At 40.7% G+C, this 23,019-nt stretch overlaps 1 protein-coding gene across 2 annotated transcripts in view; it reads left to right on the forward strand.

Moving 5' to 3' along the window:
* Positions 1-23,019, forward strand: part of ARSB (arylsulfatase B) — a 167,840-nt gene that overhangs the window by 104,559 nt on the left and 40,262 nt on the right. The window contains exons 6-7 of one of the 2 annotated variants that reach the window (XM_032335889.1): positions 3-73; positions 11,829-11,851. In XM_032335889.1, the coding sequence (XP_032191780.1) occupies positions 3-73; positions 11,829-11,833 (76 nt within the window). In that variant the 3' untranslated portion in view covers positions 11,834-11,851. Of the gene's footprint in view, positions 1-2; positions 74-11,828; positions 11,852-23,019 lie in introns of those variants that run through there. The other variant, XM_032335888.1, reaches the window with a different exon arrangement.

Below are 23,019 nucleotides of genomic sequence, written 5' to 3' on the forward strand. Positions count from 1 at the left end.
AGCGAAGGAAGCCCATCCCCCAGAATGGAGCTGCTGCATAATATTGACCCGAACTTTGTGGATATTTCACCATGTGAGTACCTCATTTATTGCTACTAAATTTAATCGCTTTAGCTCCCGAAGATATTTTATTGCCTAGTGTGTCTCCAGCCTCACTTCATCCTTTTCTAGGATCCTTTTCCTGAGTTTGCGCTCAGGACAAACAGTTCTGCGTAATACCAGTTCTGCTGACCTCACTGTCACTTTGGTGCCCTGGAGGGTAGATGCTGTTTTTCTCTCTGCACTTACTGGCTATATGACCTTCAGGCCATTCCATCTCCCTGCTTCAACTTTACCATAGGCTCTCAGTGGCTCCTCCTCCCTGGGAACGTCATGTTGTTGTTGCTGTCTTCTCAGGTGAGAGCTCCAGAGCCACCTTCAGGGAACCCAAGATCAGATAAGCCACCACATCGTGCAGTGGAGCTGGCCAGGTGCTGCCCAGCACCTGCGTATCCCAAGTGTGGCTCCCCTAGCAATCCTTGAAGTCATTTGGCTTGATTTTGTGTTTTGCCTAAGTTAAGCAATAGGTTCATTCTTTCTTCAAGGAAAGAAGCCATTTTGGCTCTCAGATCACAACAGATTGTAATAGTCCTGTTTAAATTCCACGCTAGTGGCCCTGTGAACCCTAGCCTGGTGAATTTGGGTCTGGAAAGCCTTAGCTCTTAGGCCCTTTGTCCTGCCTCCATCATTAAGCGTCATCTGAAGACTCTTCACAGGAACAGGGCTCTTCCATTTCATTCATTCCCTTGGGCGCTGACATTCCCTCCTTTCTAGACATATGGCCACACCCTTCATTCCTTCATTCTGTCCTTCAGGCTTTCCTGACTTCTTTGTCCTCTCCAGTCTGTGCCACAACTTGCCCTGGGATTTCCCTGCGCAGACAACAACCTCACACTGGTTGTGTGTCAATGGGCACTTGAGCCCCTGCTTTCCGCACCAGCCACCTCCAGCCAGTCCTTGCCCTGCTAGACACATGCAGATCATCCTGTTTTGTCTTGAATATGCTTTTCTCTGTGGCTGAAACACCTTTCCCTGCCCTTCCACGATTTTTCTCCATCCCTTAAAACTCAACATAAATATCCCATGTATGCGAATGCTTTTTGGAACCCCAGAATATCCTTCCTCAGCAGCCTTTTGTGTGTATCTGTGTGTAGAGCCTTCAGCAAATTCTCTTGTATGTGCCTTCATTTCCCACCAAGGTGAGAGCTCCTGGAAGTCAGGATCTGTGTCTTATTTATCTTTTCATCCTTGTAAGTTAACATGAATACCCAGCAATGGGTAGGCCCTCAGTGATGATTTCTTGACTAAATGGAAGATTGCTGGGATAGAATTAGCACCCAAGTGGAAAGAAAACGGCCTGAGGCAGGTCGGGATGGATATAGTATGGAGAAACTGCTATTTCTCTCACATGTCAGTGAGAGAGGCAGGGTGGTTGTAGGTGTGTATGGTAGCCACTAGCCATAGGTGGCTTTTAAACACTTGAAATGTAGCTAATTGTGAATTGAGATGTGCTGCAAGTATAAAATACACATCAGATTGTGACGACTTAGTATGAAAAATGTGAAATATATCATAATATATACTTATACTCATTGAAATGGCAATATTTTTGATATGTTGAATTAAATTTATTATTAATTTCCCATGTTTCCTTTTCCATTTCTATGTGGTTGATAGAGAATTTAAAATTACATGTGAGTTTGCTTTGTATTTCTAGTAGTCTAGAAGGATTGTTGTGGCAGGTGCTGGGCAGTAATTGGATCAGCTATGTAGGAGGAACACAGACCCATGACTACTCACTGTGGCCACGACCTCCGTTGTTTCTAACCTTTTCTGTGCCCAAGCACACCAAAGGGGTGTGACACATTCTAGTCTATAATTGTCTCACTAGAGCAGTGATTCTTAACCAGTGATCCCAGAATTTCCAGGGGTGGCCAGAAGGAAAGAGGAGAGGCAGGAAGGGTTTGTGAAACTTCTAGGTAGTTTAATGCACTGAGAAACCTGGTATGACATCCAAGGAGGCACTGAAGATGCTGCACACATTGTAATGGTTGTCAGCTGGCCTTACCGAGTTCCATCTATGAAAGAAAGGCCTTCCACTCATCAAGCTGAATTTTTCTTAGCATCAGAAGCTGTGAGGGGTGAGCGAAGGGGTGCCTGGGTGGCTCAGTTGGTTAGGTGTGTGAATCTTGGTTTGGACCCAGGTCATGCTCTCAGGATCGTGAGATGGAGCCTCATATTGGGCTCCATGCTCAGCTGGAGTCTGCTTAACATTCTCTCTCTCCCTCTGCCTCTGCTCCTCCCCACCGCTTGCACGTGCATGCTTTTTCTCTTGGAAGGAGGGAGGAGGGAATAGGGAGGGTAAGAGAGAGGGAGGAAGGAAGAAAGAAAAAAAACAAACAAAACTGGGAGCTTGAGTTCTGTATTTCCGTGTAACCCAGCCACAGCACTGCTGGCTGCTGGGCTTCTAGCACAACCTGCTCTGGTTTTTGCGATCTTCCCACGGGCCCCCAGCTCAGTCCCAGCACGGGCACAAGTTTTCTCCCATATAAAAGTTAAAGGAGGGCACGGAAATCAGAAGAGAGAATCATTTTTACTTTTGCCACCCATAGATTATAAGGCCTTAAACAAGTCCCTCGACTTTTCTTCAACTCAGTTTCCCAAATATTGAATTATGGACTTACAATGACCCTTTACTGCTGTCCCAAGTTCAGGGACATTTTTCTGGCCTTTTGCAGCCCCCAGCCCCTCCCTGAAGCCTACTCCAGACCTCCCTGTTGGCCCTCCCTGCCAACCAGGACTCTTGCTCTGACTCCTGCTTATAATGAGGGACATTGTCTGCTGTTGGCGTCAACACACGACCACATTCATTGTTGGTCTGCATTCACTTCTGTCTCTGCCTGCAAGCAGCAAAGTGCCCCTCCCGCCACCTTGTATACAACACCTCAAGCTTTTCTCCCCAGTTCTTATATTCATTTCCATCCACTGTGCAATAGAAGCTAAAATAAGGAGAGCTATCTTTGGGGGCACCCTGCTTCATAGGAGGATGCTGCCAGCCCATTTCCTTTAATATGCAGTTAATTTGGGGGTGGGGTGGATGAAATCTAGCTCTAAGAAAATTTGTATTTATAGGACAACAACCAAGTCTGTGAATCCTATTTATAGAGTATGTTTTATGAATATGTTCTAGAGGCTTTGCGGAATAAAATCATTTAGCAGCCAATCTAGAGTGTAAATTACAGATTGACCGTTGAGTCAGTGTTAGCCCAGGACGGTGTCTTTGGTTTCTAACTCCAACACTTCCTAGATTGTTTGTCCTTACTAGAGCACAAGAGGGTGACATCCCATCTCTACCTTCCCAGCAACCACTTTACCAGTTTCCTCACCTGTGAAGCAAAGATTGAATTAAATGGTGTCTCAGGTCCCTTCCACCTTCACCATTCTGTGGGTCCTTATATAAATAAGGCCTCAAAGGAGCAAAGCTGCTGACTCAGTTTCTCTCCTTTTCCACCCCGCGCTCATTACTAAGCAGTGACGTAGCCAAAGGTGTCGTTGTACACGGATAAATACAAGTGAGAATGTTAGAAACATTATAAGTGCTAGAGTAATTTGAATTGTAGGATTTCGTTATTACTACATCCTGCCCACTTTTCTGTTCCCCATTCTAAAACATCACTGCATCAATCCACTTTTCCGTCTGCCCTCTCCCCTTTAGTGGGTCTTGTTGGGGGTTGTGGACCAATGTCTCATCCTATCATGAATCAGAGGAACAAGCATTAGACATTTCCTGGCAGAGTCCTATCTTCTAAGTAGTACCACATCCTCTCAGAAGCTGGCCTTTTGGGGTTTAGCAGCTTTACCCCCTCCCTCTTACTCTAAGAGTACAGGGCATCCCCTCTACTGGTGGAGTTCGGTCTTTTTTCATGGCCACAGACCCTTGGTACATTGTAGGTTGGCTATGAATACTAAAGATATTCTCAGAAGACCGGGACAGACAAAGACACACACCACAGGTTGTAGCATTTCCCACAGACCAGGAGATTCTGCAGTAAAGCAGAAACAGACTCAAAGAACCACAGCTCACACCCACTAGGATGGCTACTATGAAAAGTAAAAAAGAAAGGAAGAAAGAAAAAAAGGAAGGAAAATAACAAGGGTTGGTGAGGATGTGGAGAAATGGCACCACTTAGGCGCATTGGTGGGCATGTAAATTGGGAATGCACAGCTGGTGGGACAAAAGGATAAATAAAATGTGGTATGCACATACCGTGGGCTACTGTTTAGCGTTAAAGAGGAAGGAAATTCTGGCACATGGTACACTGTGGATGAACCTTGAGAACACTTGTGAAATAAGCCAGTCACGAAAAGACAAATACTGCAGGATTCCATTTAATGCGGTACATACAGTCAAAATTTATAGAGACAGAGAGTAGAAAAAGGGCTGCCAGAGGTTGGAGGGGGCGAGATGGGGAGTTCGTGTTTAATGGCTGTAGTTTCAATTTTGCAAGATGAAGAGAGTTCAGTGGGGGGATGTGGTGCAGGTTGCACAGCCATGTGAATGTACTTAGTACCATTGAACGGGACACTTAAAAACAGTTAAAATGGTAAATTTTTTTTTTTACCACAATTAAAAATATGTGTTGCAAAATGCAAAACCAAAGAAGAGCCTAGAAATTCATGAGGCCAGGGTCTATATCTTTTTCATTTACTGCCATATCCCCAGTGCACAGCCCAGAGCCCGCCATCATGGTCATTTCTCGCCAAATCCTTCTTAATGAATGATAGTTAAAGTCATTGTCTTACTGTCTCTTAGCCTTTCCTGAACCTAAAGGTATCTCCCGATGGCAATTCCACCCACCTTTAATCCCTGAACTTACAGCTTACATTTTGTTCCTAAAAAAAAATAATTTAAAATTAGGAAGTGGCTGGTGACCATTAACATTATCCTATACAGATGTTTGAAACTACTTATCCAGTTTGTAAATGCCCACTCTCATGCTTGCCTGCAGCCAGAAGGGAGGATGTGGGATTTCCCCTTCCTCTCTTCAGTCCCTTTGCTAGATCTCTGTGAGAGACGAGTATATATACTTCTTCTTCTTCTTCTTCTTCTTCTTTTTTTTAATTTTCAGGAAAATAAATTTACAATTTTATTTTATTTCAATATTACCAGATAAATAAAATTTTATTGGATAAGACATGAGGATATCAGAACTTATTTCTTTAACCATAGAATATTATTAATCACTAAGTGTTTCAAGAAGGTTCATGAATTCTTAAGCATTATGAAATACTTCTAAAGTCCCTGCCTGTGCACTTGGCTCAGCCTCACTTCCCCTCGGAGTCCGGGGCCCTGCTGCTTCTTGCTCTTCTCTTTCTTTGTGTTCCATTCTTGGCAAGTTCCCTTGCATTGTTTCATTGCTCACTGTCCTCTCCATGCCCCGTCTCTAGCTCTGCTTTTATCTCCACGTCAACCCTCACCCCCATGGCCAGCGTCAGACCTGTGGGCTGTAATTGCTTTCCTGTGTGCTTTGAGGAAACTTTCTATTCATCTTTAAAGGCTTTGTTCTGAGGTAACCTTGGACAGACACGTTTTGGATTCTGTTCAGATAGTACCTTTTTCTCTTCCCACCTTCCTTTCTAAGAATAGATTCTAAGAATTATTTATTCCCCTGTGTCTTTAAAATACTTCTTTCTAGGGGAGCCTGGGTGGCTCGGTCAGCTAAGCGTCTAACTTCGGCTCAGGTCATGACCTCAGGGTTCTGGGATCGAGCCCCGCATCCGGCTCCCTGCTCAGCAGGGAGTCTCCTTCTCCCTCTGCTTCTTCCCGTTCCTTCTGCTTGTGATCTCTCTCTCTCTATGTCTCTCTCTCAAATAAATAAATAAAATGTTTAAAAATAAATAAATATTTCTTTCTAGTAGGCTAACCTAGACTCAGTGTCCTTCTTGAGCAGTACAGGGTAGTCAGTGGAGGAGACCTGTGAGAGCCCTAGGGACAGGGATGATGCCCTTTAAGCTAATTCATGGGAAGCCTGGAACTCTCTGAAGTGGTAGGGAGCAGCCGAGATTCCAGTTAGGCCCTGAGATCCTGCAGGTGTGAGCCTAGCTCGACAGGCTTCTGAGGAGCCTCTGCTCCAAACGCCCTCAGGTTCTAGCCAGCATGCCTCAGACCACGAGGACAACTAATTTCAGAGGGGTTAGTTTGCCTTAGAGAAAATATATACACCCATCCCACAGGCAGCAGGCTTGACATGCGCTGTTCTGAAGTGATGAGCCCACACCATCTGAGACCACAACTCACCTCGGATTTCAGATGTGACATTCTGTGTATCGTTAGAATTCTCTCATACATCTGGTTGTATGACTCTCATACATCTGGCTGTATGATGTATACATATACACCTGACACACGTGCGTGCCTACAAAGCGCTCAGATTCTTCTGGTAGGAGCTTGGTCATAGACGAAGGGCACTGACAGATGTTAGCAGTTTCCACACCACCGAAGGCCAAGTCTTCAAAGTGTTTCTGTACAGCTTTGTTACTATTTCACTTAAAAGGCCTCCTTTCTTTAAAGGTTATAATGAGATGTTATTTCTGCTCTTGATTACAGAGTAAAAGAAGAGTCTTTCCCTCCCTCTCTCTCGCACACTCATTTTCTGTGGTAAAATTGCCAATTCTGTACACGAGATCTAAGAGCTGTCCAGGTTTGCGTGCTCGGCGCGCCTTCCTGTTTCCTCTGTACAGCAACATTTAGTCCGTTTCTGAAACGATTTTGTCAGCAGGTACAAGCTAGGTACTGATGTAGGTACTGGAGACCAGTTAGACTTTAAGTTTTGTTAGAAGCTGGTCTGGAAGAGGCCATGGACATGGCCTGTCCCTTCCCAGCTTGCCGGCTATCCATGATCCCCAGCTGCCCACAGCCTCGTGCAGACGCCTGTGCTACAACCTCCGTCATTCAGCTTACACGACCCCTCAGCATGGTTGCAGTGCCCACCTTCAGCCCCCATCCTCTTCTTGTGCTTTTCTGACACTTCTCTAGGGACCAGTTCGCATCACTGCTCCTCCATGAAGCTCTGCCTGGCCCCTCCAAACTGGAGTGTCTCGAGCTTTTCTGGAGCGTCCTAGGACACTGAGCTCTTGCCACCTCATGCGTGGTCATTTATATTCCTGTGTTTTACCCATCCAGAGCTGTCAGTTCCAAGGTGGGCGAGATTTCATCTGTAACCCTCTCAATCCCCCACTGCTTTGTTTACTGGTGGGAGGAGGAAGATGGAGAGGAGGGGGAGAGGGAGAGAGAGAATCTCAAGCACATTTTATACCCACCGTGGAGCGTGATGCAGGCGGGGTTCGATCTTACAACCCAGGGATCCTGACCTGGGCGACAATCAAGAGTGCGATGCTAGGGCGCCTGGGTGGCTCAGTGGGTTAGGCCTCTGCCTTTGGCTCGGGTCATGGTCTCAGGGTCCTGGGATGGAGCCCCGCATCGGGCGCTCTGCTCAGCAGGTAGCCTGCTTCCCCCTCTCTCTCTCTGCCTACTTGTGATCTTTCTCTCTCTCTGTGTCAAATAAATATATAAAATCTTAAAAAAAAAAAAAAAAAAAAAGAGTGCAGTGCTTAACCCGCTGAGCCACCCAGGTGTTCCTCTCAATCCCTTTTGTTGTGGAGATTTGTACACACTGAAAGAATGCCTGCTAATAAATTAATCATTCAAGTTGGCTGTCACCCACTCATTTAATTAGAATAAATCTAGCAATAGCAATAATATTATACTTTATTTTCAAAGCACATTCATTTCTTTCTGGGCATATTGGTGAAGTAGCAACCTTCTGCCCTTCAGCCTGAAATTAGACATTGAGCAGAATAAGAAAAGTTTGGGGGATGCGTGAAGCCCACCACCTTGCAGTGAGGACATTGCTCTCCATGCACAGAATACCAGAAATTAGAAGGCAATCAGTTTGTCCCCCTTCTTTATAATCTGGAAGGGGAAACTGAGGCAATGGTCACACACAGCTAATAAATAAGAGACCCAGAATTCAGGGCTTTCCAGGTTCGAGCCTCATACACAAGTCATGTCCTCCTAATTTAAAGAGTCTCTTTGTTTTCTGTTCTGCAAGGGATTTGGGCAAAAGGGACGTCCAGATCTGTGTTACAGCCACCCACTCAAGTGTCACTTAGAGCATTACACACTTACATGTGTCTGGAAAAATGGGTCTAGCTGTGACTAACTTCCAGTTTCATATACAACCTGACTGTGTGAGTGACAGCAGCTTCTGTGTGTAAAGACGGTTATGCAAGTCCTACAGAGCCCTGTAGTAATTTCACTGCAGGATGGTGTGGAGTGTGGGGACAGGGCGTGTAGCCTAGTGGAACATGCAGAGTTCCAGGGTGTCCTTAAGTCTGGGTTTCAATTCCAGCTTTGACTTACTTCCTATAAGCTTGTGGATAAGTTCTCTGAGTTATCCTTTTCCTTGCTTATAAATTGAAGACAATTATATCTGTGTCTGGTAAATAAGTCCCAACAAGAGTTCATAACAATTACGTTCTGGCTACTGGGATTGGGAGAGGGGTGTCTGCACTTTCTGTTTTATGTAGTTCTCCAGTTGTAAGTTTTAGTAATGAGCATATCTCACTTCCCTAATCAGGAATGAAGCCATAAAGATAGACTTTTGAAAACCAGCCTGGAGACACATGGGTGGCTAGTAGGTTAAGCATCTGATACCTTCAGCTCAGGTCATGATCCCAGGGTCCTGGGATTGAGTCCTGCATTGGGCACCTTGCTCAGTGGGGATCCCGCTTTTCCCTCTGCCTGCTGCTCCCCCTGCTTGTCCTCTCTCTCTCTCTCTCTCTCTCTCTCACACACACACACACACACACACACACAAACAAATAAAATCTTAACAAACTAACTAACAAAAAGAAAACCATCCCAAAGTGTTCTCATGAGACTGCCCTATCTGGAAAGCTGCTGGGTCTTCAGTGAGTGGGACTTGGGGCCGCACTTGTGTCTCTGCCCCCATGCCCACCTGTGGTGTGGTGGCCAAGCTAGTGTGTGAGCAGATCCTGATGGCCTCTGCTAGCATCCCTTGTCCTTATTGAATATGGGAGCTCATTTTGCAGCTTGTCACCAAGTTAGCAGAATTCTGGGTCTCCTCTACCTGCTAATATTTGTCATTAAGCGGCTCATCAAATGTTCCTTCGTGTAGCTTAGTATGTGCCCTTGGTCGCAGAGCCTAAACTCAGGTGACTTTGCCCCTTTTTAATTTTCAAAGGCTTTTTTTCTGCCCCCTTCGCTTTGGGGAGCACTAAAGTGTGTTTGGAAATGTGGCCTTTTTGATGCCAAAGGCAGTCCCCGAAGCCTCATAACCCAACCATCCCACTTCACACAGCGCATCTCAAGTAACATACATCAAACCCTCGTTGTTAACACTTGGTGCTGGCATACTGGCTTTCATCCTGAGAAAATAAATAAACCACACCAAACCCACAGCCCTTTAAAAACACTAATTAATCCTCACCACAGGCCTGGGCTACACAGAAATGACAAATCCCACTGCCCCAATTTTATGTTTGGAGAAATCAGAGTAAGCAACTTTTTTAAGGCTTCCCAGAGCCAGATGACAGAAGCGGACTTGAAGGGCAGGACAGCCCTGCCTCTGGGAGAAGAGCATGTGGCTGGGGCCAGCTGCCTCCCGGCACTCCCTTCTCCAAAACGCCATGTGCTTACTTGCCCAGAACCCTATTTACACATCAGCTTTTCTCTTTTCCCCCAGGATTACGATGAGACCAAATCCTCTTGTCTGCAACCGACCACTTATTTCCTTCCTTTTCTTTAATTCTGGTACAGCCTAGAAATTTTAGCCTTGGCCCTCCAAGAGTAGCCTCGTAATTCTAGTTGATTCAGAGGTCTGTGCTGATTCTGACACTCAACACAAAATAGACTAGACCCTCCACGGAGTCCCTCCTGTACACAAGAGCCTGCTCAGTACCCAGGTCTGTTTGATTCGAGGATGTCTAGACTCACTTTTTTCTCTCCCCCTGCAGACCAGACATCTTTCCACCTCACTTCCCTAGTCTTGCAATCTACGTGGAGAAATCCTTACGACTTTCTCGAAATAGTCAACCATGAAAGTTTGGAAAAACATAAAACCTCGTGAAATTTTTTGGGACATATCCAGTGGAATTAAAGTGTAGTAAGTCCCCTTTCTAGATATTTACTAATCTGGTCAGATTTTTTTAGGGGCTTGAGGATACTTCTGTATAATGAAATAAAACTTTTATAAAAACATTTCTGAGAAGAAAGCTGAGTACATGGTCTCCCGTGTAATTAATCCATAACGTAAGATGTTAATAATCAGGCATTTATAAACTGAAGTCTGTTACCTCTGGCAGCAAATATCTAGGGAATGACCCCTGCTTCTGAAGAGCTTTTTGAATGAGAGGAAAAACTGTGTGCCCAGGAAGTGATATTAACACAGTAATAAAATAAGTAGCAACAAATGATAAGTGATGTAAATTGGATACATAAGTGCTAAGGAGAAATAAAGAAATAGTGAGAGGCATTTGGGGGTGATTAGGATAGACTTCCTCAAAAAGTATAGTCTGAAATGGGTCCATTATTTTAATAACTTTGGTTTTATCTTTCTTGATTTAAATGTGAATGAAGGAAAATAATATTTAACACTGTATTAATTTTCTATCGCTGCCAGAACAAATTACCATAAACTTAATGACTTAAAACCACACAAATTCATGTCCAATTCTGTAGGTTAAATGTCTGACATGGATCTCACTGAACAAAAATCCAGAGTGTTTGCAGGGCTATCTTCCTTTCTGGATTCTCTGGGGGAGAATCCACATCTGTGCCTTTTCCAGCCTGGGGAGGCTGCTCCCCTTGCTTGGCCTGTGCCCTCTTCCTCCATCTTCAAAGCCAACAGTGGAGAGTTGAGTCCCTATAACACATCACTCCAACCTTACTTCTGTCCTCATGCCTCTTCTGAGCTCTTCTACCTTTTTGAGGCCTCTTGGGATTACATTAGACCTACCTAGATAATCCAGGCTAATCTCCCTGTTTGAAGGTCAGCTGATTGGCAACCTTAACACCATCTGCCATCTTAGTTCCCCTTTGTCCTATAACCTAAAATTTTCACAGGCTCTGGGGGTTAGGCCATTATTCTGTGCACCATAGACACCTACTTCGTTGCACTAGACTTTATGAAAAACGGCAAAAAATAGCTCGTAATCTACTTGGAGGGAAGAACCAAAACATACAAAAAGTTAAAAGAAAATCAAATAATTGTTCAAGGCTGCAGTAGTAGAGATGTTGCAAACTGTACTTGATTACTTGTGGATTAATTGCCATAGAGTCTGGTAGCTGCTTTTTGGTGGTGGGCTCAGTCACACAGGCTGGTTAAGGAAGGGAAGGAAGCCTTGCCTGGAGCCCTGAATGAAGAGTTCCTGAGGTGGAAAGGAAAGTCCTGAGACACACGAGCGTGTGAGCAAAAGGGTGTATGTGTAAGTCTGTTGAGACAAAGGGAAGGCAGGAAGAAGATGGGATAATACAGACTGTTTTGTCGGACTGAGGAGGCTAGTCTTGTTCTGCTAGAAGGGAAGCCACCAGCTTGTTTCTTATACAAGTAATACATAGGAGAAGTGTTGTCTAGAAATTTTGACAAATACAGAAATGTTCAGAGATAAAGGTAAAAATCATCACAATCTCGCTATCCTGCTACCTCAAAGTAGCAATGTTATAATTTGGTGGGTTTTTTTCTGTTTTCCCTCTCTCCCCTCTACAAACTGACACCCACATAGCACACATTTTCACAGAATTTGGATCCTATGATATATTATTTCATTGCTTAATTTGTTAACATAAGGAAGGGTGAAATTTTTCATCTTTAAAATTTTAGTTTAACAATTTTGTCTACGGCTGCATGTCATTCTCTAACCTGGATCTACAATTCTAATATGTGGAATAGGTAGTCACTAACCCTGTTTCTGCATGTGTTGCTGTATTTTAAAGTTTCATTTATATAAATAAATCTGCAATGACCATCCATTATTTTGAGAGGATAATGTTTAAAAGCAGAATTCCTAGGTCAAAGGGTGTAAACATTTTGAAGCTCCTTTTTTTATCTATTGGTCATTTGCTTCCCTGAAATAATGTATGAATTATTTCTACCATCACTATGTGAGAATGTTTATTTTCTGGAATCTTGGCTACAGGGTATATTAGCATTTCTTAAAACATTTGCCAATTTTGTAAATAAAATAATGTATTGCTTTATGTTGGATCTCTTTGCTGCCGAGGTTAGGCTTATTTTTGTTTATTGGCTGTAATTACCAGTTTCTATCTTTTTCTCATGTAAAGGAAAAAATGTTTCCCTTATCAGTTTGTAAGAACTTTTTTATTATTAAAATATTCATTGTTCTTATGTAGCGAATATTTTTCTTTTAATTTTTAATATCTTTTAAAAAGTAAAAATTTTCACTTGGCAGAATTCTGTGTTTATAAATTTAAACAATTCTTCATCCTGAGTTCAAATATTTACTTATATTTTCTTCTAGTTCTACAAAGATTTAGTCATTTACATTTGGCGCTTTAAAAAATGTATTTGGGGCGCCTGGGTGGCTCAGTAATTAAGCAGCGGCCTTTGGCTCAGGTTATGATCCCAGGGTCCTGGGATTGAGCCCCATATCAGGCTCTGAGCTAGACAGAGAGCCCGCTTCTCCCTCTCCCTCTGCCTGCTGCTCTGCTTGCTTGTGCTCTCTCTGTCAAACAAATAAAATCTTTAAAAAATTAAAAAAAAAACAAATAAAAAATGTATTTAGATGTAACAGTGTGAATACTAAATAAGTTTATAGTTTAAAAATAGCAAAATCATTATGGTTATTCCTGCCATCTTGAAAAAAAATTGGAGATTTTAATTAAAGTTGCATCAAACTTACAGATCGTTTTGTCCATGAACATAGTATAGATGTCCTTTGATGTTGTCTTCTTGTATGACTTCCTGTAAAGTATTATAATTTTCAAGATTTTTTATTATTTATTTTTTTCATATCTTGTGTTTTTGTTGCTTTTACAAATGGTCCTTTTGTGCTCACTTCGGCAGCACATATACAAATGGTCCTTTTTTTTATTTGAATTCTGTTATTTGTTAATAAATAGGAATGCAGTTGAGTTTTGGATATTCATTTTACCTTTAATCTTATATCCAATTAGTGTCAGTTTTAAATCCCATTACCAAATCTAATAATTTCTTGAGTTTATATATCAGCAAGGAAATTATCTTTAATAATGACAATTTGTTCCTTATTCTACTCGTGCACCTTTTACTTTTTCTTATCTTATTGCTGTTTTTATTCAGTGTTGAATAAAAATGGTGATATCAGTTACCCTTGTTTTATTCCCAAGCCAGGAGGGAAAACTTTCAAAGTATTCCCACTGACTATAATGTTCATTATAGACTTTTTATACTCTCTATCAGAGTAAAAAAACACCCTTCTGTTCCTAGTTTGTAAAATTTTCTAAATTATGAATAGGTGTTTGGTTTTTTTTCAAATATTTTCTGCCTCTATATGATCATATGCATTTTTCTTTATTAACTTTCTGATGTTAAATTTGCATTTTTGAGTTACAGTCAATTTATGCATTGCTAGATAAAATTTCCTAATACTTTATTCAGCATTTTTACATTCATGTTTATATATAAGAATATCTTATTATTATGATTTCTTGAATTATCTTTGTAATATTTTGGTTAAGGTTATGCTGTTGTCATAAAATAACTTGAATGGTGTTTCCTCTTTTTGTGTCCTATGGAAGAGTATTTTTGTGCATTGGAGATACTTATCTTTTTTTCTTCCAGCTTTATGGAGATATATTTGAGATATCACATTATGTAAGTTTAAGGTATATAATGTGATGTTTTGACATATGCTTATATTATGAAATGATTACCACAATAAAGTTAGTTAACAAGCCCATTATCTCCATAGTTACCTTTTTTTTTTTTTTTTGGTATTTTGGATTTTTGGTAGTAAAACCATTTAAGACCACTTTTTAAATAATTTCCAAGTATACAGTATAGTACTGTTAACTAAATACTGTGCTGTGCTTTCGGTACCCAGAACTTTTTCATCTTAAAATTGGAAGTTTGTGCCTTCTAACCACCAGCTACCATTTCCTCTGTCCCCATCACCACCACCCCTGGCAACCATCAGTCCACTCTCTGGCACTATGAGTTCAGTTCTTTTTTAGATTCCATATATGAGTGAGATCATACAGTGTTTGTCCTTCTCAGTCTGACTTATTTTACTTAACATAATGCTTTTGTGGTTCATTCATGTTGTCACAAATGGCAGGATTTTCTTCTTTCTTATGGCTGAATAGTATTATATGTACTATTATATATTTTTAATATATGTATTATATACAAAAATATATTTATATTTATATTCCATATCATCCTTATCCATTCATCCACTGATAGACACTTAGGTTGTTTCCATATCTTGGCTATTATGAACAATACTGAAGTGAACATGGGAATGCCAATATCTCTTCAATATCCTGTTTTCATTTCCTTTAGATATATCCCAGAAGTAGGATTGCTGGATAATATGTTAGTTCCATTTTTAATTTTTTGAGGAAACTCCATACTATTGTTGAGGAAACTGCATACTACTTTCCGTAGTGGCTGAACCAATTCATGAGAAACAGTGCATAGGGGTTCCCTTTTTTCCACAGACTTGCAAACACTTCTTGCTTTTTGATCCTTTGCCCATTTTTTAATTGGACTTTTCTTCTATTGAGTGGAATGTGTTCCTTTTGGGTATTAACTCTTAACAGATTTATGGTTTGCAAATATTTTCTCCCATTCTATAGGTTGCCTTTTCATTTCATTGATTTTTTTTTTCTTTTGCTGTACAGAAGCTTTTTAGTTTGATGTAGTTTCACTTGACTATTTTTGCCTTTGTTTGTGTTTTTGGTGTCATATCCAAAAAAAAAATCATTGCCAAGACCAATGCCACAAAGTTTTGTCCCTATGTTTGTGTCAAGGAGTTTTACAGTTTTAGACCTTACATTAAATCTTTTTTAGTTGATTTTTGTGTATGTTATAAGGGTCTAATTTCATTCTTTTTCATGTAGATATTCAGTTTTTCCAACAGCATTTGTGTAAGAGACTAGCCTTTCCCCATTGTGTGTTCTTGGGTTTATTTCTGGGTTCTCTATTTGTTCCGTTGGCCCATATGTCTGCTTTTATGCCAGTAATTATTTACTCCCTTTGTTGTTGTGTTGCTGTTGTTGTTTTTCTTAATGTAAGTTGAAAATTCAACTCATTATTTTCAGTCTTTTTAAAATATATAAAAATTTAAACCTCTAAAATTATTATTGTATACTGTATCAGCTATATCCTATACATAGCGGTATGTTCTGTTTTTATCATTAATTTTGTTTTTATTTATCATATATTTATTATCACAAGAAATATTTTCTTTTTTCTTCAACCCAAATAGGTTAAAATTATGTTTTGAAACTTTCAGGCATATGGCCTTTCATCATCTTTTTTTGTTTTAATTTCCATCTTAATTGCATTATTGAGAATGTAATCTTGCAAGTAGTTTTTTTTTAATCTTTTATCAAACTTTATGGACATTTGACCATAGCAAAATGATCTCTTTTTTTTAAGTGTGTGGTTTTTTTCCTTTGTTTTTTAGTTTGCCTAAAAGCCCATTTTATCTGCTTTGAATCTAGGAATAGAAGCTCCCTTTTTCTCTTTGGTTAATATTCTCATGATACATATTTGTCAACTTTTTAACTTTCATTCTTTCTGCACTTTCAGTGTTTTAAGTATGTCTCTTTTTTTTTTTTTTTTTTTAAAGATTTTATTTATTTATTTGACAGAGAGAAATCACAAGTAGACGGAGAGGCAGGCAGAGAGAGAGAGAGGGAAGCAGGCTCCCTGCTGAGCAGAGAGCCCGATGCGGGACTCGATCCCAGGACCCTGAGATCATGACCTGAACCGAAGGCAGCGGCTTAACCCACTGAGCCACCCAGGCGCCCTAAGTATGTCTCTTTAAGGAACATCTACCTGTTTCCCTTCCTTTAATCTAGTCTAACAAACTTTAACTTTGTTTAAGAGCATGTGAGAGTTTCAGTTACTCTACTTTCTCACCAACATTTAACATTGGCAGTCTTTTTAATTTTAGCCAGGTATGCAATGATAAATCACTGTGATTTTATTTTGCTTTCTTTAAATACTCGACTACAATTGCTTCTTATATTTTGTCCAGTTTTCTAGTTGTTTGTGGCAGAAGGGTAAATCCAGCCTTTACGACTTGGTTGGAAGCAGCAGCCCTCCCTTTGTAATTTTCAAGGTTAATTTCTTAACATATCACCAAGGCATTTGAAAAGTCTTTCTTTTCTTTTTTTAAGATTTGTTTACTTATTTGGGGGTCGAGGGGCAGAGAGGGAGAAAGTCTTAAGCAGACTCCCTGCCCTTTGCAGACCCCAACATGGGGCTTAATCTCACCCCCCTGAGATCACCACCCGAGCTGAAACCAAGAGTCAAACACTTAACTAACAGCACCACCCAGGTGCCCCTGAAGTTTTTCTTTTAAAAATAAACCTCAGTAGGGGCACTGGGTGGCTTAGTCGTTAAGCATTTGCCTTCGGCTCAGTTCATGATCCCAGGGTCTTGGAATCTAGCCCCACATCAGCCTCCTTGGTGGGTGGAAAGCATGCTTTTCTTCTCCCACTCCCCCTGCTTGTGTTCCTGCTCTTGCTGTCTCTCTCTCTTTGTCAAATAAATAAATAAAATCTTTAAAAAAAATAAATAAATAAACCTGTATAGCTTGTTTTGCTGTTTTTGGAAGGATGGTGTGTTGAGATTTCTTGTTCACCATACAGCCAGAAATGAATGTTTACTATGTGGTATAAGTTAGAGAACTAAAGTTTTTTTATTTAGTTATCAATATTTTTAGTATCATGTATTGAGTTATTCATTCTTGCTTACTGTCTTCATTCGCAAAAAGTAGAGCATGAGACGAAGACTTGCACATAGTTAATTTGGGAAATTATCCCAGGATATAGGAGTGAAAAACAGATTTAATTTTATATAAATTACATATAGACTTAAGTGCTTCCTTCCTTTTACTATAATTTCATCTTGAGATAGAAATTTTATTTTGATTCTTGTTTGTTTGGTACATCTTTGAATTATCATCTTGCCATGGAAACTTCATGCATAATATACTTTCTGAAGCCTTGCATATTTGAGAATATAGCTTTCTGTTACTTTTGCCCATAATGACAGCTTGGTTGGGTAAATAATCCCATGGTTATTTTTTCTTTTTTCTTCACAATTCTGTAGACTTTGCTTATGGTCTCTGGCATCTTTTGTTGCAGAAGAGTAATCTCAGTATAGCCTGATACTCTTGCTTTAGAGCTAAGTATCTTGTTTTCTCCCTCGATTGGATAATTGTAGTGTTCTATCTTTGGTACCCATAGTTAAAAACATATATGTTTTAACTATGTTAAAACATAACACTGGTGATATATATCACCAGTGTATTTCGATTTATTTCATCAGTTTTTCTTGGTAGAGAGTTAAAGTACTGCACAATTCAAGATTTTTTTATCCCAGGAAAATTTTAATCTGATAGATGTTTAGACTTTTATCTTTTTTAAATGTACTATGGTCTTTTGGGCAGTAACACCCTTACCTGTATGTTAGATATCCTTTGTCCTTCATGCGTATATTCTGTCACTTGTCATTTTTATCTCTTTGCCATTTCCCTCCACATTTTGGGGTGAGTTCCACTTCACTGATCTTTTGTTTGTTTTTGTTAACAGATCTCGTTCTGTGTCTCTTTAATACTTCTGGTGGCATTTCAAAATAGAGTATGGCAAATCTTTTTCCTCACTGCCTCTCTGTAGGCTTTCCAGCTCTCTTTGTTTAAAAAAAATTTTTTTTTCTCATCATTGTATCTTTTGCCTCCTTCATAGAGTTACTATTTCATTTGATTGTATTAAGTACACAAAGTTGAGGCTGACAGTTGACTCTTCAGTAAACGGTTGTCAGGGATGCTACATATATGTTCGTCTCCTTTTATGTTGTGCAATATTGTCATATTTATATATATTTTATTCTGTTCCATGTTCATATGATTTTATTACTGAGTATAAAGCAGGTGGTTTTGCTAAAAATGGCATTGATTAATTATCTTTGGGTTCCATCTTTCCTGGTGTTAGGATACATTCAAATATAAAAACAGGAGGACTAGTTTATAAAAGATACATAGAACTAGCTCAGTGATCTCTCTATTAGCCAGTGGATGAGGAAAAGTTGTCTGGTGCAGTGGGCCCTCCTAGTAAGGGAAAATAGTCTCTAGGTAGTTTCTTGGTATTTGACGGAGCCCTTGACAGAGAGCCAATGTTACAGACTCTATTCCAGATATGTAAGTGGCTATGCCCAGCTCTTTCCCTGGTGCCAATGCACCCTGTGTTAGGATGGATCCTTTGTGATGCTGGAGGTGCCCTTGGACTTGCTGGCACGGGTGTTTCCTAGTCCTCTGACTCATAGTAGTGAAAGAGATTATCACTTGAAGGCTTCTTTTCTATCCTGTGACCTGCCCTGATTTCCAAAGTCTGTTAGTAGGTCTCTTCCTTATTTCCGGGGGCACCATGCCATTTTCCCAGGAAAGGAGCTTTCAGTCAGCTCTAGCTTCTCCCTTTAAAATGTCAGGGGTGGTGCCCCTGGGTGGCTCAGTGGGTTAAGCCTCTGCCTTCGGCTCAGGTCATGATCTCAGGGTCCTGGGATTGAGTCCCACATCTTTGCTAAGCAGGGAGCCTGCTTCCCTCTCCCCCTCTGCCTGCCTCTCTGCCTACTTATGATCTCTCTCTCTGTGTCAAATAAATAAATAAAATCTTTTAAAAAATAAAAATAAAACATCAGGGGTCTTAGATACCTGTGCTTAGTTGCTCTCTCACCTAAATGCCTCCACAGGAGCAGTTTTAAAGAGTGTGCATACATGGTGATGTAAGGGAGTTGAGAGCAATCATGAGGAGAAAAATCCAAAGAAACTAAGGCCAATAATGCAGGGGGTTCCAGAAACTGTCTAGGCATAATGCTCCCAGCCCTGCCCTGTCCCCCATGCCTGCATGACTTTAGAGCACACAACACCATCTGTCATAATTGTATTCTAAATATTTATCATCTTCTCCCATTAAAATATAAGCCCCATGAAGGCAGACATTTTTATCTTTTGTATTCATGACTGTACGCAAGTATCTAGAACAGTGTCCCAACACAAAGCAGTTGTTGACTAAATGTCCCGCATTTAAAGGTTTTTTTTTTTTTTTTAAGATTTTTATTTATTTGACAGAGAGCGAGAATCATTTAAGAACCAGGAGAAAAGGGGGCACCTGGGTGGCTCAGTGGGTTAAGCCGCTGCCTTCGGCTCAGGTCATGATCTCAGGGTCCTGAGATCGAGCCCCTCATCAGGCTCTCTGCTCAGCAGGGAGCCTGCTTCCCTCTCTCTCTCTCTCTGCCTGCCTCTCCATCTACTTGTGATTTCTCTCTGTCAAATAAATAAATAAAATCTTTTTAAAAAAATAAATAAATAAATAAAAGATCTTTTAAAAAAGAGCTTGGATAGATGTCAGAGGTATTTGATTTGTAGTAGCTAATGTTTGTTCATAAAGTAAGATATAGAAAACTTAGATTTGGTTTCCTTGCAGCTAGTGTCAGACACTCAAGTGTACTCGTGTCCAACATGAGTATAAATTTATGGTGACTTATCAGGAAGTCATGATTATTTTGGCAACTTACAAAAATTCATTTCAGAGCCTTTTATATCATTTGGTAAAAATTTCTTACAGAAAATAATTCAGTGCTTATCTAACTTTTAGCTCCTTGTTGCTCAAAAGAGAAAATAAGAAAGAGGAAAGAGAAACTCAGCTCCGGTATCACTCTCCCTTATAATCATTTGCCTGAGATATAAGAATTCTTTGTAATATATATATTTCATTTAAAGAAAGTTGAGGGAGTGTCTGGGTGGCTCAGATGGTTGGGCATCTGCCTTCTGCTCAGTTCATGATCTCCAGGTCCTGGGATCAAGCCCCAGGTCCAGTTCCCAACTCAGCAGGGAGTCTGCTTCTCCCTCCCCCTCTACCTTTACCCCTGCTTGTGCTCTCTCTGTCTTCGCCTCTCTTTCCCTTAAATGAATAAATAAAATCTTTTTAAAATAATAAAAAATGAATTAAAAAATAAAGAAAGTTGAGGGTTGGACTTGGGTTATTTCTTGGACAAGTTAGAATACAATTCTTGATTTTTAAGTGTTAACAAAACATGTTTAAACATTTAGATGTTAGAGACTTAAAAAAAAATCTAAACTTCTACCTTCTAATTTTAACTATATTTTCAAATGTGTATGAGGTTACTTTTTCAGAATCTTTTTACAAATTAAAAAGAACAGCATTTACCCTGCATTGAGCTCAAACGATTACGCATTCTTTTAAAATGAAAATGTTGACAGTGGAAACCAAATTAGAAAAGAATGCAGAGAGATGTTCATAAATCACCAGACACTTGGAAGAGCATGCAAGCAAATCTAAAAACTATGTGTTTTTCATAATTTTACATTTTCCCTCCTAAAAATCACTTTCCAGTTTGTTGAGGGCTTGGCAGCTCCTAGCATGACATCACCTATTCCATTGTGCAGTGACTGCTTTCTTTTAGATGACTTGATGGCACTTCATCACATGTGAGTGATTAAGTTGAGTTAAAAACCAAGTGGGTTTGAGTTTAAATTCTCCTAACTGATAAACCAAACACGTTCCTGACCTTAGGCCTGCTTTTGAGCCCTCCTCAAAACTTGCATTGCCCTGCTTTTCTTCTAGAAGCAGAAGTAAGCAGGTGAGAGTTTTGGAGTCCATAATCAGCCAGTGGGGGGCCTGGGGGGCTCAGTGGGTTAAGCCTCTGCCTTCGGCCCGGATCATGATCTCAGGGTCCTGGGATCAAGCCCCACATTAGGCTCCCTGCTCCATGGGGGGGGGGGTCTGCTTCCCCCTTCTCTCTGCCTGCTGCTCTGCCTATTTGTGATCTCTCTCCCTCCCGTCAAATACATAAATAAAATCTTAAAAAAATAATAATAATAATCAGCCAAAATGCACTGCATTATTCATCTACTCTGCAACTGTTCAGACGCTTTCAGACCAACCATCCTCTTTTTCTCTATCTTATCTTGACCCCAAATCCAGAGCATGGCGACGTTGGCATTGTTTTCCCACTTCAGAAAGCCAAAGCTGGTTATTTGAGCTGTAGTCTCCCTCCGCAGTCAGGAGCAGATTCTCCACACCAGCAAGGTGGTGATGAAAATACTAGAAATTCCCCTGTTAGTGGGGAAGAAGAAAGCAGTCTGTGAACAGTACTAACAGCTTTTCGGAATCTCCTAGGAACTCTCCTCTCCTCACCGGGGGCAAACACTTGTATTTGTAAAGGTCTGCTCCTCACCCTAGTCTACACCTGAGCTTCTCAAACTTGACTGAGTATAGAGATCACCTGATTCAGGATTTCTGCCGAGCTCCCAGGGGTTGCCAGTGCTGGGTCTCTGATCACACTTCGAGTAGCCCCCAGCGGAAACAGCACTTTCACCCAATTTGGAATCCAAGATCTAAAATTGTTTTTTAAAGATTGATTGATTGATTGATTGATTGATTGATTTTTGAGAGAGAGAGAGCGAAAGCACGAGCAGGGGGAGCAGCAGAGGGAGAAACAGACTCCCCGCTGAGCAGGGAGCCCCATGTGGGGCTGGATCCTGGGACTCCAGGATCATGACCTGAGCCAAAGACAAACGCTTAACTGACTGAGCCACCCAGGCACCGTCAAGATTTATAATTTAAAATGTTTGTGTGAATATTTGATTTAAGATTCTTGAAATATTTTGTGAGATATGCAGTTGGAGACAGAGATACAAGATCTTAAATTTCAGAACTGTTTTATAATTGCTAATGTATTAATTACTTAAGTAATTATATAATCAATATATAATTGTAGTTACAATTTTGTAACTTCCCCTGAGCTCCTGTTTAGGCTAGCTAGGTAGCATTTTACATGATCTTTCTGATTTTCCAAATACCAAATTGTTTTCTTATCGTAAAATAATCTGGTGTTTGATGAAAAATTTCAAAGTACATTCAGTTGAGCAAGACGTGAAGATTTGAGCTCAACTCAGAAGCTCCCTTCCTTTTTCCTTTTGTTCCTTATGTTCTCATCCTGTCAACAACCACAAAGAATATCTAGACTTCTAAGAAATGACAGTGAACTGAGCATCTACACCCCACCAGAAGTCAAGAATGAGGTACTAATACTTCTACCTAAATTCTCTGAGACCCTGTTTGGGTTGTGAGTTCTGACACCTTTCAAGTACGTCCTCTGTCTTGCAGGATATTAGGAATGGGTGTAGACAATCCCAGCAAGCTCCCAGAGAGAATACGTAGAGAATCAGGGAACTGATTATGCTACTTCTGTGGAGAAGGAGTCTTCCCCGCCAGTACCCTGGCAGAAAGGGTACTGACATGGGCGCTGACATCCACACGTCTGTCTGGTTGGTCACAGCACTAGCTGTGACACCTGTGGGTCAGTCATTGTCTCTGATAGACACAGAGCACTCTCATCCAGAGCCATTATGTGAGCTCGGCTGGCATCCTGACTCAACAGCCTTGTTTTCTCATCTCGGCTTTCAAACATAAAGGCGCATGCATATTTACAGTGTCAGAGAATCTGAAAAATACATCTTATCCATTAACACATGCAGGGGAACAATGGGAAAATCTGATGTTCCTAAAATATTGCAAAGAACATCTATTCCTGGGGCACCTGCGTGGCTCAGTCAGTTTAGTGTCTGTCTTTGGCTCAGGTCATGATCCCTGGGTCCTGAGATGGAGCCCCAAGTCCAGCTCCATGCTCAGTGGGGAGTCTA

This window comes from Mustela erminea, chromosome 3 (assembly GCF_009829155.1).
Source record: "Mustela erminea isolate mMusErm1 chromosome 3, mMusErm1.Pri, whole genome shotgun sequence".
NCBI lineage: Eukaryota > Metazoa > Chordata > Mammalia > Carnivora > Mustelidae > Mustela > Mustela erminea.